Consider the following 15,948-nt stretch of genomic DNA (forward strand, 5'->3'; position numbering starts at 1 on the left):
CAAGAGCAACTGGAGAGCACCTCAGGGGCACAAATGCCTTTAGTCTGAACAATCACCATCATTTTAGAACTACAAACTGTAAAGCTGCTCCCTCAAGGGGATGGCGATCAGACCCCCACCACAGGCACTCCTCTACCGACTCACCAACAACAGCTCTAGTTCCCTCACCCAATTCACCACTGATTCGTGGCCTCCAGCAGCAGGCATGGATTGGACAGAAGGAAGAAGCAGCTGCACAGGAGGCTGCGCCTAATCTGCCATGTCCTTGCTTCTTCCAGTCTGTACCTCATGGGGTGAGGCCAACACAGCTGCAGACCCTGCATGAGGAGGATTCAACTCATAGACCAGAGAGAGCTGAGCCACCAAATTACACCGATCAGTGCGAGGAGGGGCATTTATAGGCCCACCAAGGAAGAGACAGCGACACACAGGAGTAAGATCAGGGCACAGCGGGAGCTCTTTAAGCAGGCAGGGCCCTGTGACAACGGTCAAGGAGAACTGGCCTCTTCCACTGGGGCTGAAGCTGCCCCAATTATGTGCCTGTTGATCTTCAAAGTGTGTTTTCTAGTATGGAAGACAACAGTTCGTTATCCCTGTTTTACACAAGCAGACACATGAAAGATAAACGAAGGGAACTAGGGAAGCAATCTGAGACTACTGGTGACATCCCTCAGCATGCTGGGGCCACTTCACTCAAGTCTCACATGTTCCAGACAACAGGCTGGGCAGGCAAGCTTGATGACAGGTTGGCAATCCAGGCTTTCTCTCCCCTTTTCCTGAGCTGCTCTCTCTCCAGCTCTGTGCTCACGAGACCGCTCATTTCCACAGAATAAATTACAGCTCCCCCAAAGGCCAAACCAAAGCTAAGGGAGCCTTGGTGATCCACCAGACCAATATGGGTCTCATGGCAGCAAAGAAGAGGAAAGTGAACAGATGCAAATGCTTTCTCCTCTCTCTCTCTCTCTCTCTGTGGTTGGACTCCAACATCTGCCAGCACTGGAAGTAGGAGGCAAGAAGCTTTTGACACAGACCTGGAGACCCAGATCCAAACTCCTTTTCTAACAGGAGCATCATGTGGCAGACACTGGGCTATACACAGTATTTTAAGATCAACCCATGAAGGGTTGCTGTGGGAGTTCCCAACTGGGCTTCACTTACTGCACTCTCTGAAAGCAATAGGATCGGACCTCTTCAGCAAACCATGATGGCAGGAACAGAAGGCTGGATGAGAGATGCCCTCGGTCTGACCCAACAAGACCACCTTTATGTTATTCCATATGCATTAGGTGGCCAATGAAATAAGCTTTCCTGAACTGAATACTGTAGTTTAATGGGCCAATGTGGGCACATGGTCTATGAAACTGTGAAAAAAGCAAAACAGACTTTATTTGCAAGGGTAAAAATCTCCACTTCTCTCTCTCTCTCTCTGCCCTAGAGGGCTGGAATGAGGGAATGCAGCAAAAGGGCCAGCTTGGCTTAGTCGTTTGACAAACCGCCATCCTGTTCAACAACATCAGCAAAGTTCAAGTATCCTAAAAGTGCTGGTTGTTGAAACAGGGACTCAGAGCAGCCCATGATTGCAAAGGCTCAGTAAACAGGCCAGGAGAACAGGCACCAGAGAGGATCTGAAGTCATCTTTCTTTTGTCTTGAAAAGCAAAGCGAGTGTGCTCTCTAGGAAACTCAGTTGCTAAAAAATAAGGCAGACCTGAGAATGAAACACTTAAATGAAACAAGTAGCACATTAGAGCAAGCTGTGCTTGCAGGCAAGAGAACACTTTGGAAACTGCAAACTGAGCAGTAGAGGAAACCGTGCAGCCCTCCCCTCTGCTGCCTAACTGGTACCACCACATGTGACTATTGGAGGTTAACAAAGAGAGAGGGGCACCAAAGGGAAGTGTGAAGGAGGAGAGGTTTCTGCTAAGCCCAGGTGTTCATCTTGTTCTAGAGAAGGTCAATGGGAGGCCCAGACAACTGTAGAATAACTGTCCCAAATGCATCAACAATATGAGGGTAACTATGTGTATGAAACGAGGCCTTTCTACTCCTCCTGCCTGGATGACTCCCTTGTCAATATTCTCCCCCTGGAGCAAGTTCCAAACCTCATGAACATCCCATCATCAATATCAATCATCTATCTGTGAAGTTGCCAATGGAAATGCAAGTTTATCCCACATGGAGCCCTTTTCCTGCCTTCTTCCTTGAGACACCATTTCAACTGGTTTCTGGCAGAGGGGACATATCCTGCTTCGGGCTGGTTTTCAAAGAGAGGCGGCAAGGTTTACACCCCCACTCCCTGAAGTTCCTCAAAGCCAAGATGTTTCAAACCAAAAACAGGTTTGTAAAACGCCTCTTATGGAAGATTAACATTTCACACCAGTGTATGCGGAAAGGAACCCCCTCTGACATTTCAGAGCGACTTTATTTAGGTGGCTTCCAAACAAACTGTAATCTGGTCAGCCCACAAATTATAACAGAGCCAACCTCTAGTGAACCCTAATCCACCCTCATTTTTCAGACACACGTAGGTGGAAATCGTAACAGCTCATTCCACCCCTGCCCAAACATGGCTGTTGAGGAGCCAGAAAACACAGGGAGCAGGAGGACGCCAGAGCCTGAGGGCAAGGGCTCCTCTCTAGCAACATCAGCATCCACTCATATCTCGAGCACATAGCTCTTCCTCAACTCGTGTCTCTCCAGATGGAAAAAGGGGAAAACCAGTCGCTTACCTCAGGAGGACAGGGAAGGGTGAGGCCCCTGGCTTGCCTCTGAAACAAGGCAGAAGGCAAAGTTGGGAAGGAACTAACTGAGCTGGGCCCATGGATGGGGATTGCCTGAAGATTCAGCATATGCTTTTACCAAGGCCAACTCACTCTGCACTGACCGCGGTGACCCACATCAGGTGGGGAATCAGCTGACGGCCCCTGTGTGTCATGCCCTGCGAGTAAATACCGGCATGTGACTAAGCATGTGTCGATAAACAACTCCTGTATTTCCTCCCAAGGTAAAAATAAGCACAGAAGAAATTACTCTGTGCTCAGAGCTGCTTAGTTAGCCCAGCACCACAACCGGCTTCTTGATCTGCCTGCTGATTAGAAGGCAGGAGCAGAGGAAGACCGGCTGTGGGCATTAATTAGCCTCCTAACTGCACCCCTCGTAGTCAATAGCATGAAGACTTTGGAAAACAGCAAGTCCTCCAGGAAAACATGCAGATCTTCATTTGAACTGGGAAGTGAGGGCCTAGGAGGGTGCATTTTAAAGCAGCACAGAGAGCTGTTCCTGCACTTCTGACACCTGCCTACCAACTCTCCCTGGGTGGGAAGGAGGATGGAGAAGCCCTCAAGACATCTTGCCTTCCCCAAGTAGCCACCTCAGATGTGTGTGTGTGTGTGTGTGTGTGTGTGTGTGTGTGTGTGTGTGTGTGTGTGTGTGCCCGTGTGCGTGTGGGAGTGGGGGAGATCTGACTTATACTTCATGTTTACTCATCAGCCCAACACAAAACTGCACATGGAACCAACAGGCGACTGAGATTTTAAAAAAAGAGCAAAGCAGTCACAACAAACACATCCAAACCATGAATTAGAAACTGAGGGCACCTTTAGAACGAACTGGCGTTCTTTGGCTTGACCTTCCCTCAATGGCAGGCAGTCCACATCCTCGGACCCATGGAGAACAACATTCAAGCCATGGGTATGCAAGGATAACTGGTTCTGGTTCCAGGGGTGGGGCAGGAAAAAAGTTGATTCAAAAATGATAATTACATTAATTAACATTGATCAATGCACTTCCAGTGGCCTCAGTACCCATGTTAATTCAATTGTCATTTTCTGTATCACATTTCATTCTACCACACCCCCTTAGAAAACAGGAGGCTTGGGCAGAGTTCCTTCCCCTGCTGCTGCTGCCCTGGCACATTCCTGGTTCCTAAAAAGCAGCACCTCAGGGCACAGTCAGGTCGACCATCCTCACAGGTGCCTCAAATATCTCCAGCTGACCAGTTTGTGGAAGCTTTCCAAACTGCTGACGACTTCCTCTGACACAGATAATCAGATGACAAGATAGTGACCAATCCAGCCCGGTTATCCAGGTGATCTCAGGATAAACAGTATCATGGGTGAGGTGGCAAAGAGGTGTTTGGGTGGATGGGTATTTTTGGGACACTCAAACTGCCCAGGTCCATACAAGGTCCTTGTATGAAAGCATTATTTCTAAAGGTAAGTTTCAAGTCATGCCTGTCCCAAAAAATTCTGCAGCAGACTGTGTGCTGAAAGCACATCATTTCCTCTGATTTAACAGGATAGCTTTAAAACAACATCGGAAATATTCTTGGATGGCCTGTAGAAACTGGGATAGCTTCCTATTTCTTAGACTGTTATGTTTCTTCCCAATTCTGCCTCTCCACTAAAACTGGCTTCTGATCACATGCCTGTTTAATGGGTAGAGATGCTAATCCACCACTCCTATAAGATTTGTAACCCATGAGATTTTCTTACAAATTCTTGTTGTGACCCACACTATATTAATGTCTGTATATTTAGTTACTAGTTTGTTTTCAATGGATATTTTGGATTTATCAGCTTTATCTATTCAACAAACTGTAAGGAGCAAACAACTCTTTTCCAAAAGGCTAGTTTAGAAGCTACCCTTGATTGCGGCTACCCGTTCGGTTCAACCTGGTCTTTGCAGATGCACTCCAGCTGAGATTTGGAAAAAGGAGCTGATCACTAAACATCACGAAGCAACAAAATAATTAATTAAAATACTTATATCTTTCGCTCTGTGAACACAAATTGGCTAACAGCATAAGCAGAAACAATTTAATTTTATAAACTATTTCAAAAGAAGCAAAAGAGAAAGCAAAGAAAACCAACAACCATGAACAAATAATAATTTAACCATTACAGTGAAAACTGCATAAAGAAGCAAGTGCTTGTTTTCTACATTGAAGAGAAGGTTTCAACTATCCTCTGAAGACCACTAGAGCAGGGGGGCCAGGTGAGTCCCCTTTAAATGGAATTTCACAGCCCCCATACGGCTCCCAAGAAGACAGCCTCCTAGTAGTAACCGCCTGCCTTTCCGGAGATGCTGGGATACAGCTGCAGGTCCATAATAACATTTTCTGTAGGCCAGCGAGTTCATCTAAGAGAAGGCCAGCCTTGAAAGCAAACTAGGGACACTCATGTGGAGAAAGCTACAGAGCTGGCAGAACCTGACAAACCTCCATGACTCTTCCCTGGTCAGGGCACACCAAGCAGGTCAACCAATCAACCCGGCAGGAAACGATGCAAGAAGACGCAGGGCACACACATATGCCGCATAATTTCCTAGTCTTGACACACCCCAGCAACATCCTGCTAATCAGTTGCCAGGTGACATACTAAGGAAGTACAGCTATTCATCATGCCACATCTTTTGGCACACGCTGTGAAAGGCAACTGGAGGCTGAATATTATTCTTTTCCATAGGAGTGGCATGAATCACAAGGTACATAGCAGAAGCATAAAATACAGGAGAGGGTGCTAGTGATAAAACCCATCTTGCTTTTTGACAATGATCTCCTCATACCATCTACTGATTTCTTAGTCACTCTGGAAACTGAGGCACAGAAGGTTTGGCCTGATCCAAAGGCACTTCCCAAACGTTCACCAGGCCATCTGCAGGTTTTGTCCAAAAAAGCCAGGTGGGCTGCCATTTGGGAACCTCACATCACACCCTCTACATTATTTCCTATTCTCGGTCTGAAGGAGGCAGTACCACCCAAAAAGTGCTTTGTACATTAAATGACCTGTACTGCCTCACCTGCTCTAAAAATTTATGACCACAAAATGCTCAAAACATGCAAAAAGCACAAGGGATGTGAAGGATGCTGTCAACACAACCAATTGTTCCCCAACACAGATTGCCAGCCTCTGTGGGAGTTCTTGCCGCCAATCTGATAACAAGACAAAGAACAAGATTTCTTTCTTTCTTTTAATGTTTCCGTAATTCACACATAATATCTCTCTCTCTGCAAAGAACACAGAAAACAAGCGGAGAACTGGCTGATGCATCAAAAAGATACAATGTGCCCATCAGAGGCTTTGGAATTTAAAACATCAATGCAAAGTGCAGCAGGCATTCTCGTTTTCCAAAATCTGCATGCAACAAAGAACCTACCCTTTAAAAACACATCTGAAAAACACTTGTCATGAATACTAGCAAATATCTCGCCATCTTGCAGGTGGGTACAGGGGAGCAGTGTTTCTTGTTTTCACCTGTGAGAAAAGATGAACTAGGATTTCCATGCACACTACAACCTCATTAGGAAAAAATAAATGTCCAGTTCAGGGAGGCTCCTCTTTGCATGAAAGCACCTGCGGACATGGACTGGCAAGAAGGATCTGCAGGGTGAGGGGCAGAGGTGGGCTTCCGAGACTGTCAGAAATAAACTATTGGGAAAAATCTTTTGTTCTTCTCTTGATGAGCATGTCAGTGAATGAGAGGCGACGCTACACTTTACCTGATCGAACAATTTGATTTAGATATCCCTTAATCCAGATTCTGTCACCACAGGTACAATAACTTTGTTCCTACCCGAAATAGCTGATTATCCTAAAGGTGTGATCTGAAATGTCTCCACCACAGGAGACTAAAACAGAGTTTATATGCTGTATGTGTTTAAACTTCAATGCCCAGTACTCTATAAGTATAGGAGAGATTTCCTGTGATCATTTTCAAGCTAAGGAAGACAGTCTCCTTGGGACTGAAAGGTTACAGACTGCTCCATTCAAAATATATATTATTTAAATATATATATTTTTAAAAGTTTTTCCAGGCTGTAATCGCAAAGCAGAGACTGGGAACAAAGGGCCCCCCAGGTGTGGCTACACAGTCACTTTCAAGAGCCGTACCCAGAATAACCCATGACAGAGGGGAGATGCAAGGCCCAACAAGGTCTACAGAGGTTTAAGTTGTCCCTGAGGCAAAGAATGCATTACAAACCTGAATGCCAATTTAAAGACTGAATGCTTATCGTCAAACAGTTCTTCATGTCAGAATAAGCAGTGAGAAGGCCAAGTTTGCAGATTACACAAAACTTTTCCAGGTGGTGAAGAGCAGAAGGGATGGTAAAGAGCTCCAGAAGGATCTCTCCAAACTGGGAGGATGGGTAGCAAAATGGCAAATGTGTTTCAATATAAGAAAATGTAAAGTAATGCACATTGGGGCAAAAAATATATCAACACTTCAGTTCTCAGTTAATGGGTTCTGAGCTGTCTGTGATGAATCAGGAAAGAGATCTTGGTTTGCTGGTCGACACCTCAATGAAAGGGTCAACCCAGTGTGTGGTGCCAGTGAAGAAGGCCAATGCCATGTTAGGGATCATTAAAAAGGGGATTGAAAATTAAAACAGCCAACATTATAAGGCCATTGTACAAAACACTGGTAAGGCAGCACCTGGAGCATTGCATACAGTTCTGATCACCGCATCTCAACAAAGACATTGTGGAACTGGAAAAGGTGCAAAGAGAGCAACTAGAATGAGGACTGGGCTGGGGCACCTCCCTTATGAGGGACAGCTACAGCATTTGCGGTTCTTTAGTCTAGAGAAAAGGCGCCTGAGAGGGGACATGATTGAGACGTATAAAATGATGCAGGGGTGGATATAAAGTGGATCGAGGGAAACTCTTTTCCCACCAACACAATACCAGAATCAGGGGACATTCACTCAAATTGAAGGTTGGGAGAGTGAGAATAGACTAAAGAAAAAAATTCTTTACCAGCGTGTTGTAAATCTGTGGAACCCCTTGCCACAGGATGTGGAGATGGGCATATGGCCTAGAATGCCTTGACAAGGGGACTGGACAGATTCCTGGAGGAAAAGTCCATCGCAGGTTACAAGCCATGATGGGGATGTATAATCTCCAGGCTTAAAAGGAAGGTACCTCAAAATGCCAGATGCAAGGGAGTGGTATCAGGAGACAGGTCTCTCTTTATCTCGTGTGCTCCCGGAGGCATCTGGTGGGGCCACTGTGAGATACAGGAAGCTGGACGAAGAGGGCCCTTGGCCTGATCCAGCAGGGCTCTTCTTCTTACGTTCTTAAGGACACTAAAAAGCAAACCCCAGAATATCTTAACCCCTCCTTGAAATCAGCCAAAGGCAGCAAGAAACTCTGTGAAGGAATTAGAAAAGCAGCACTAAAACCCAGAGGGGGAAGGGACAATGAGTTCTAGAAGCTTAAAAACAAGCAAAATTTAACGTAACAGGCAAATCAGGGAAACAGACTGCAATATTTGTCAGAACCTTTCCTCAGATTAGCAAGAGACTAAACATTACTTCTTAATATAAATAACTCTTCAGGAAATTTGAAACTGCCGAAAGTTGTCATTTACATACAGAAAGGAAAATATTATGAAGGCACCAATTCCTGTCATGAACCAGGATACAAAGGTCTTATTTTGCTGTTCTTTTCCTTTGTTTTTATCTTTTGCCTGCTTATTTGCCCCTCATTTGTGAAGTAAAAATGAAAATTTTAAAATACACAGGAACTAATTAAAGAGCCTGAGGAAATAAATAAGAGGGCGAGCGAGAGTGAGCACAGTCCTAAAAATCGAAGAGTGAAATGAAAGGTGCCACGGAAGCAGCCCTTCACGAGACCCGGGCCTTCCCAAGAGGAGATCAGACTCTGCGGGAAGGAAGGACTGTCCCGGAGGAATCAGCCACCTCTTCAGACCTGGGACGCTCCCAGCATGCGGCCCGGCCTGCCTGAGTGCTGCCCAGAAGGCACTGCCCATCACACACACAAACAGAGCCCAAAGACTTGCGCATTCTCCCACCCTGACCCACACACCCGCCTGCTTTGTATCTCTCTCTCTCTCTCTCACACACACACACACACACACACACACACACACACACCCCACAGGCAGGGAGGACGCACATCTCACACAGCGCCTCCTGGGAGGTGGCAGGCAGCCAAATCCAACCGGATGATTCCAGCTCAGACTGGTTCTGGAGACACAGACAAGGAGCTCCTCGCCTTGCCAACATGATTTGGACACAGCAGCGGCAGCAGCTCCGTCCCACCGAGCACAAGACGCCTACCCCCCCCCACCTAGGACGGGGCAGAGGCCTGCTTTACGGCCTCCACCCCATGTTGGTGGGGAAAGGGAGAAGGCTAGGGCACCCATCCCCTGAACCAGTTTGTCTCACAGTGGGATGTTTAATTGTTTTTTGTTTCTCCTCTGTGTTACTGTAATGCCAGTGTTTCCTAAAGCATATTTGGGAAAGGACAGAGACTGAAAGGTTTAAAGGCTTGCTCTTCTAGCCTTTCCCCTTTCTCCCCCCCCCCCATAAGGATCTACCTGATTATGAGCTCCTCCTCACCCGCAATTGCCGGCACACAGTTTTCTGTCCCCCAACCCAATTGGGCTTGTTTGGCCCAGTAAAGATCTTGCCCTAGCCATGGCTCTTGCTGTAAAAAGCATTTTGTACATTACTTCTTTCCTCTGGGGATGTGCTGAAGGTTGAAGAGAAATACACAAATTCCACAAATGCCAAATTAGCAAATGTTCTTTGATCTGCACAAATGCTCGTTCCCCCTCTTACACAGGCGTCTCTACTTAGACCGAGGAAGGGGGGGGGCACAGACGTTTTTGGAATAGAAAACTTGATACAAAAACTTCCTCCTGGGTCCTGTCTCCCTACACGATTTCCTCTTAAAGCAGGGAACAATCTTCTCATAGAAACAACACATCCGAGGAGCCTTGGAAAGGAACCCTGGTTTTTTTTCTCACACATACATACATGCATACACACCCTGGCAATCTACATTCCACACTGCTGAGCAGTAGGGGATGGCTTAAGGCTACGTAAGGGAGAGGAGACGTGGAACCAAATGCAGGCAAGCAGACATGACAGGACAGCTTCTCTCTCTCTCTCTCTCTCTCTCTCTCACACACACACACACACACACACACACACACACACACACAGAGAGAGAGGGGGGGGGAGGTACTTCTAGCAAGGAGAGCCTAACATGGCACCCATAGAAGAAACACACGGGAATTTCTGCCATCAGGGTCCATCTGAGTAAGGTTTCACCAGAAAGGAATTTTAAAAAGTGAACAAGGCTGCCTTCCTCTGAAGAGTTGTGGGGAGGAAGGAGAAATCTGCATTCAATTAGGAAAGTAACCCGATAAGCTCCTGAGGAAAACTCTCAGAGGCTGCTTGGCCCGGTTGCTTGAGATCAGAAGGTATCCCCAAGCGTGTGAGCCCGCTGCCTCCTCTGGCTCCCCCCTGCCCCCCTCAGCACCCTCTGGATGGACAGAAGCTCCGTGGTCTGCTCAAAGCCCTTATAAGGAAGGGCAGGATAACAAATAAATCAAGGCATAGCTTGGTGCTGGCGGGCCACTCACACTGAAACTGCCGTTGTCGAGACTCAATTCTGGAGCTCCTTCCCCAACTGTCTCCCCCCCCCCCGCAACAAACAGGAACCTGCAAATCCACTCGTGCCTTCACCTAAATACCATCGGAAGGCAGTGAGTCACCCCCAGTTGGCAAATGCTTGAACAGGGAAAGCAGGGGGGGGGCACTGCAGGGAAAGGACAGCATTATGTAAGGAAATTAAGTCTGCCAGCATCTGCTTTCCCTCTGGGAGACGAGTGGGACAAGCAAGTCGGCAACCCGACAAACAACAGCAACAACAGACAAACTAAAAAGAAGGCCTTGCAGCATCTCAAAGGTGAACTCACAAGCCAAGTTTTAGAAATCCCAAATATTTAAGTCACATTGTTTTATGGTCTTTTTTCTAGTTTTCATTATGTATCTTTTCATCTTTATGTTTTGAGACAGACACAAGAAATTGACAAAAAGCACTTTCTATACAGGCTACTTCTTGTATTAAGGATAAATTTAACTGGAAAAGTTCATTTAGCTCAAACATAGTATCTCCGCCACAAATCACAGCAACTGTGTTATAAAAAATAATTAATTCAAGTGTAATTCAGTGGATTATTCCACAATTCTCAAAATATTGTTCTCGTTTAACATTTATATAAAGGTACATTGATTCTCTGAAAGTAACATGATTTGAAAGATAACTAGTCTCCACGTCAAGAACCAATTACCTTCAAAGGCCAAAATGACAGAATGGCCTTTAATACATGAGAAAGTTTTGCCAAATTACTGTATGTCAGAGTCATGTTGATGCAAGTCATGTTTAAAAGCTCAAATCCAGAAATTTAGCATTGGAAATCAAGCATTAAGTACAAAGCAGAAGGGCCTTGTGACTTTTGATTACACGTTGAAGGCATGAATGTAAGTTAGTTTGGGCTGGTTGGTCAGAATTTATATCTTTCCCTACTGTAGCAGTGTTTGATTTGCACCCCTTCCCTCCACAAGCCTAATCTGGATTCTACATGTAGGTCTTGCAACCTGATAGGAAACAAGGGCAGGTTCACTCGCCACCTTCTGTACTCATTGTTTCAGTAAATCTTGTGTTTAAAGGCTGTAAGCCTCCTTGGGTCCTTTTCTAAGGAGAAAGGCCAAGCAAAAATATTTTAAATGTATAACTAAATAAAAGTAACTTTGGGTTAGGGTCACATTCTGTTCCAACCCTTTTTCCATTCTCCCACAGTCAGAGTCCTTGCAAAGTTCAAGCCATGTTATTTTCCTACTCCAGCAGAAAACTAGGCAGCCAAAGCCAGAGGTCGGCCCGAAGCTCCAGCCTCCTTCGATCTCTTTTTCTAGCCATAAACTAGGCACTGCAAGGACATGTGTGGCCACAAGAGAGGCTGCTAGGAAATATGCTGGATGGCCAGTGACAATGGGGTCCCCAATACGGAGTCCATCCCGCCCCTTGTTCCTTCAGGAGGGTGGCATTTAGGATGCCCAGTTTAAATTCAGGAGCTCAGATGAGGAAGAGGAGCTGATTCTGTACTGGATGCTCAAATACTGCAATTTGGGCACTGGAAGAGGTGAACTGTGAGCTACAGAAGTTCAAACTGAAAAAAAAGTCATTCGGTCTTTAAGGTGCCACAAAACCCTGTTCATTTTTAAATGAACACAACTTTTTTTTGTTTATTATCATTTAAGTTATCTATTTCCTAAGCAACAGTTCCTCTATATTTCTATTGAGTTTCTATAGGCAATAGCCCCTGAGAGACTAGGAGGGTGTCATAAGTGAATCCCAGTCCCTATGAATGGGGCCTCAGGATGGCACCTGGGGATGAAATGGGGTATTCTTCCATTAGCTATGCATAGACAGCATGGAGGAGGCAAAAAGTGTATGTGTGGGGGAAAGGAGCCAGATCTTTTCAGAGAGTGTCCTCCAGAGGTTTCAGACCTCCACTCCCAGGATATCTGATGACTAGTGAAGCTGGCTATGGTTTCTGGGAAATGAAATCCAAGATACCTGCAGGGCCAATGATGGATGACACTGGCTTGAGAAAAGGTATTGCTGAGGAAAGGGATGTTTTGATCAATACCAGGAGGAAGAAAGTAGCTCCCAGATCTGGGGTCACAGCAACAACATGCCAGCATTAGCATCCCAGGCAGTGGGGTTGGTGGGGGTGTTGACCTACCTGTCGCTGCTGGTGCTGCTGCTGCTGCTGATGGAATCACTGCTGGAGGACCTGCTCCGGGGCCCGCTGCCACTGGGCGACCGGGTCGGCCGTGACGCCTGGCTCGCCAGTCTCTGAGGGGACTGGGTCCTGGACTGAGACGAGTGCGGCGACCGGCTCCGGCTGTGTTGGTAGCTCCGCTCTGGCCTCCTCCCTCGGACCTCCCGGGTGAGATCGTCTCTGTAGATATCCCTGTGAACCACGCTGGGCAATGTAAACTGTTCCCGGGCCCGAGGTTCGTAACGGGGATCATGAGCGTCAAAACGGCTCGGGCTGCGGCTCCGAGAACTGTAGTAGAGTCCGTGTTGCAAAGTCCGCTCCCGAGGGTCTCGGTAGTAATCCTGATCGTAATGTCTTGTCCGATCAAATCCTCCTCCTGTCCCCCGTTCATGGTGTCCATAGGCACTGTGTTCATAAGCACGCTCCCTGTTATCTGAAGCCCTGCATTGGGAGGGAAGGAAGTGGGGAAACACAGATGTCAGTCAGGGTACAAGGAGAACATCTTGGCATCATGCAAGAAAGTAACATCTAAACATTTAATTGGCTCTCTTTGCAAGGAATGCAAATGCCACATGGCTGCAATCTGTTAAGCAGGACTGAGGAACTCGTCCTCTCACACAACTCCTCACTTATATCCAGATAATGGCAGCCTGGGCATGGATTGTGTTTATCTGATTAAACAGGGCTTTCATGACAAGTGTTCTAACCCCACAGTACTTAACCCCAGCCTATATCTTAAATTTGGCAGATTCAGATTTACTTCTAGGAAGACATAGATCTGGATTCTGAAGAATGATTAACATTATAGGTAGTTTTATTGCATAACTCTGTCCAAGAGCAGTCTTACAATGTCCATCACTAGCCATGAAAGCCTCTGTGACAAGCAAGACCCCAGAAAATGCAGTTACTATTTTTAAGAACACACTAGGATATCTCACATTCTTGACAGATCGGTCCTGGTGACTATCAAAGTCAAGGTATGGACCACTGTTAAGTGTTACAGATAAGGAGGAGACAGAACCGGCCCTATGAAGCTTTAAGATACTGAAGCAAGATAAATAGATCGATTGCTGATTTAACGAAGAGGTAGAGCTGTTTTTATAACCAGTTTGGAATTATTAACATATTATTTATCAGCAGAATGCTGGAGTTTCTGTACTTGATATCTGGGATCACCATTTTGCGCTGAAGCAGGCTGGGCAACTTTGGAAGTTTTGGGAGCTTACTTGCTCCCCCACCCAGGCTGCACCAGAGTCCCCAAATAAGAAAAATGTTTTCCCCCTAAAAGGACACTTGCAATTCCTGTAGTTCCATTTCTAGTTTTGTTTTTTAAACTTAAGGGCCCTTCTGAGATTTTTTTGGAGGGGTTGCACCTCACTTTGTTATGAAACAGCTGCCTTGTTTATTAAAAAACAAAAACAGGTCCAGTAACAATGTCCTCAGAGGGCCACAAAAATGGCCTTGGGGGCTGGGGCGTACTTTGCCTTCTCCTGCTGTGGTATCTATTGTGTGCACCAGACTTTAAAGAGATGACTGGCAACATCTATGTCCCCAACCTCTCTACAGCCTCAAATCCTGATAGCTTTCACAGGATTTAAAAGGGGAGGGGGGGGGTCTGGAAGCTCTGGCTCCTTTAGCATTCTAAAGGATCATCGGATGGCCCATTTTCAGTGGCACTGCATGGAAAGAAGAGGAAATAAATCTGTGCTTGCTAATTCCATAATAGAATCAGGGCCTGTATTAAATTACAAAAGTGGAAGAATCCCCCTTTGATTTTCCCTGACATCCAATTAGTGGCTACTTCATTCCTCTCAATGTGTGGGTACAGATGTCTTCCTTTTCTTCTGGATTCCTGTGTTCCATCCCACCCCCATCCTGCAGTCTTAAGAGTGGATTAAAATCTTCCCTGGGTATGAACTTGTCCTCTGCTCTAAATGCACCCCAGACTCTTAATCCCTGAGAAAGTCTTAAGACTTTTGTCTCTCCGAATTCCTGCTTCTCAAACAAAATGCAAAACAACATTCCAATATCAGTGTTTAAAATGCATAACATACATTTTCAATTATTTGCAGCTGCATGCAAATATGATAGCCAACTATGTGTTTGTGTGTGTACATCTTTTTTAAAAAATTATTTCAAGAGCTCTCTTCCTCTGCCTTTTAAAGAACAAAATCAACAAGCACTCTGCACTTATAGAATGCTAAATCAGTGAGTGCGGATATGATAAAATAAGAGAAGAAGGAGCACTCCTCACAAAGGTTACTATTATAGCAAAAGAGCTCCTAATCCATTAGAAGGACACAGAAGACAGACAAAAGAACTAGCAGAGCTGAAAAGCTAATGGCTACAGTAGCACTGAGTATCTATTAGTACTAATTGCTACCAGAGTTAGTGGAAAAAGGGATGGACTTGGGTTAGGAGAGGGGCTAAGATACACAGGGCAGGACATACCAACCTTTTCCAAGTGTGGAAACACGACCTATTTTCCCAATTAAATCTAGGGAGAGAATTGTGAACATAACTTCCCCAATTTTGGCCCCTCTTACAGGGGGTAATCCACCTTCTTAATGGGCAAGGGTGTCAAAGTTATATTTTAGATGAGCGAGCAAGCGAAAATCTGAGTGACAAGAGGAAAAAAAGAATTCCACCAGACGCCAGTAGTCCCAGGTTGGCTGGAGGACTCTGTGGTCACCCCAAGACTTGGTTCTTCGGAGAGCAGAAGCTTCTCGGTACATCCAAGGGAAAAGAGAATCTCCAGCAGCTGGTAAGAAAAGGGAAAAAAAAGGCACCAAGGCAGGAACCCAGGCCTTGTGCGAGCAGGACCTCCTCTCCTCCATTTTTGTAACCATCCAGTCAAGTCCAGTTCCTTTGATGTATCCACCAGGTGATTATCAGCACCAAGTCTTTAGAGCTAAAGTGTTTTTTTTTTTATAAATGTTCACGGGAAAAGAAAGGTCCAGCCAGAGTAGGTAGTAATCCACTCTCCTCAGCCACTGGGAAGGTACCATCCCGCAAATTCAAGGTAGCAGCCATTATTCCAGCACCTAAACAGGTGCCCTGTAATTTCCAAGGCTTGGCCATGCGTCCATCTCCTTCACTTTTGCCCATACCATGAGGAACAGTAATCCCAAGATACACGGAAGTCAGGTAGATCCCAACGTGGAAACATCAAAAGCTGCCTTCTGCTGTCTTCACCACACCATATGTATCCCCATGGTTAGAGAGTGTTTGTAGAATCCGATTTGGTGCATTTTTAAAAGTCTCTAAGAATTTTTTTTTGAACAATCCAATTTTATTTGTAAACTATAGAACCAACAAAACCCTGAAAAACTTGGCACGAACCTTTGCCA

At 45.8% G+C, this 15,948-nt stretch overlaps 1 protein-coding gene across 1 annotated transcript in view; it reads right to left on the bottom strand.

The window, feature by feature from the left end:
- Window positions 1-15,948, bottom strand: part of SPEN (spen family transcriptional repressor) — a 55,816-nt gene that overhangs the window by 25,472 nt on the left and 14,396 nt on the right. The window contains 1 exon segment of the mRNA XM_072977382.2: window positions 12,560-13,039. Coding sequence (XP_072833483.2) covers window positions 12,560-13,039 — 480 coding nt within the window.

The sequence above is a fragment of the Pogona vitticeps genome, chromosome 7 (assembly GCF_051106095.1).
Source record: "Pogona vitticeps strain Pit_001003342236 chromosome 7, PviZW2.1, whole genome shotgun sequence".
Taxonomy (NCBI): domain Eukaryota; kingdom Metazoa; phylum Chordata; class Lepidosauria; order Squamata; family Agamidae; genus Pogona; species Pogona vitticeps.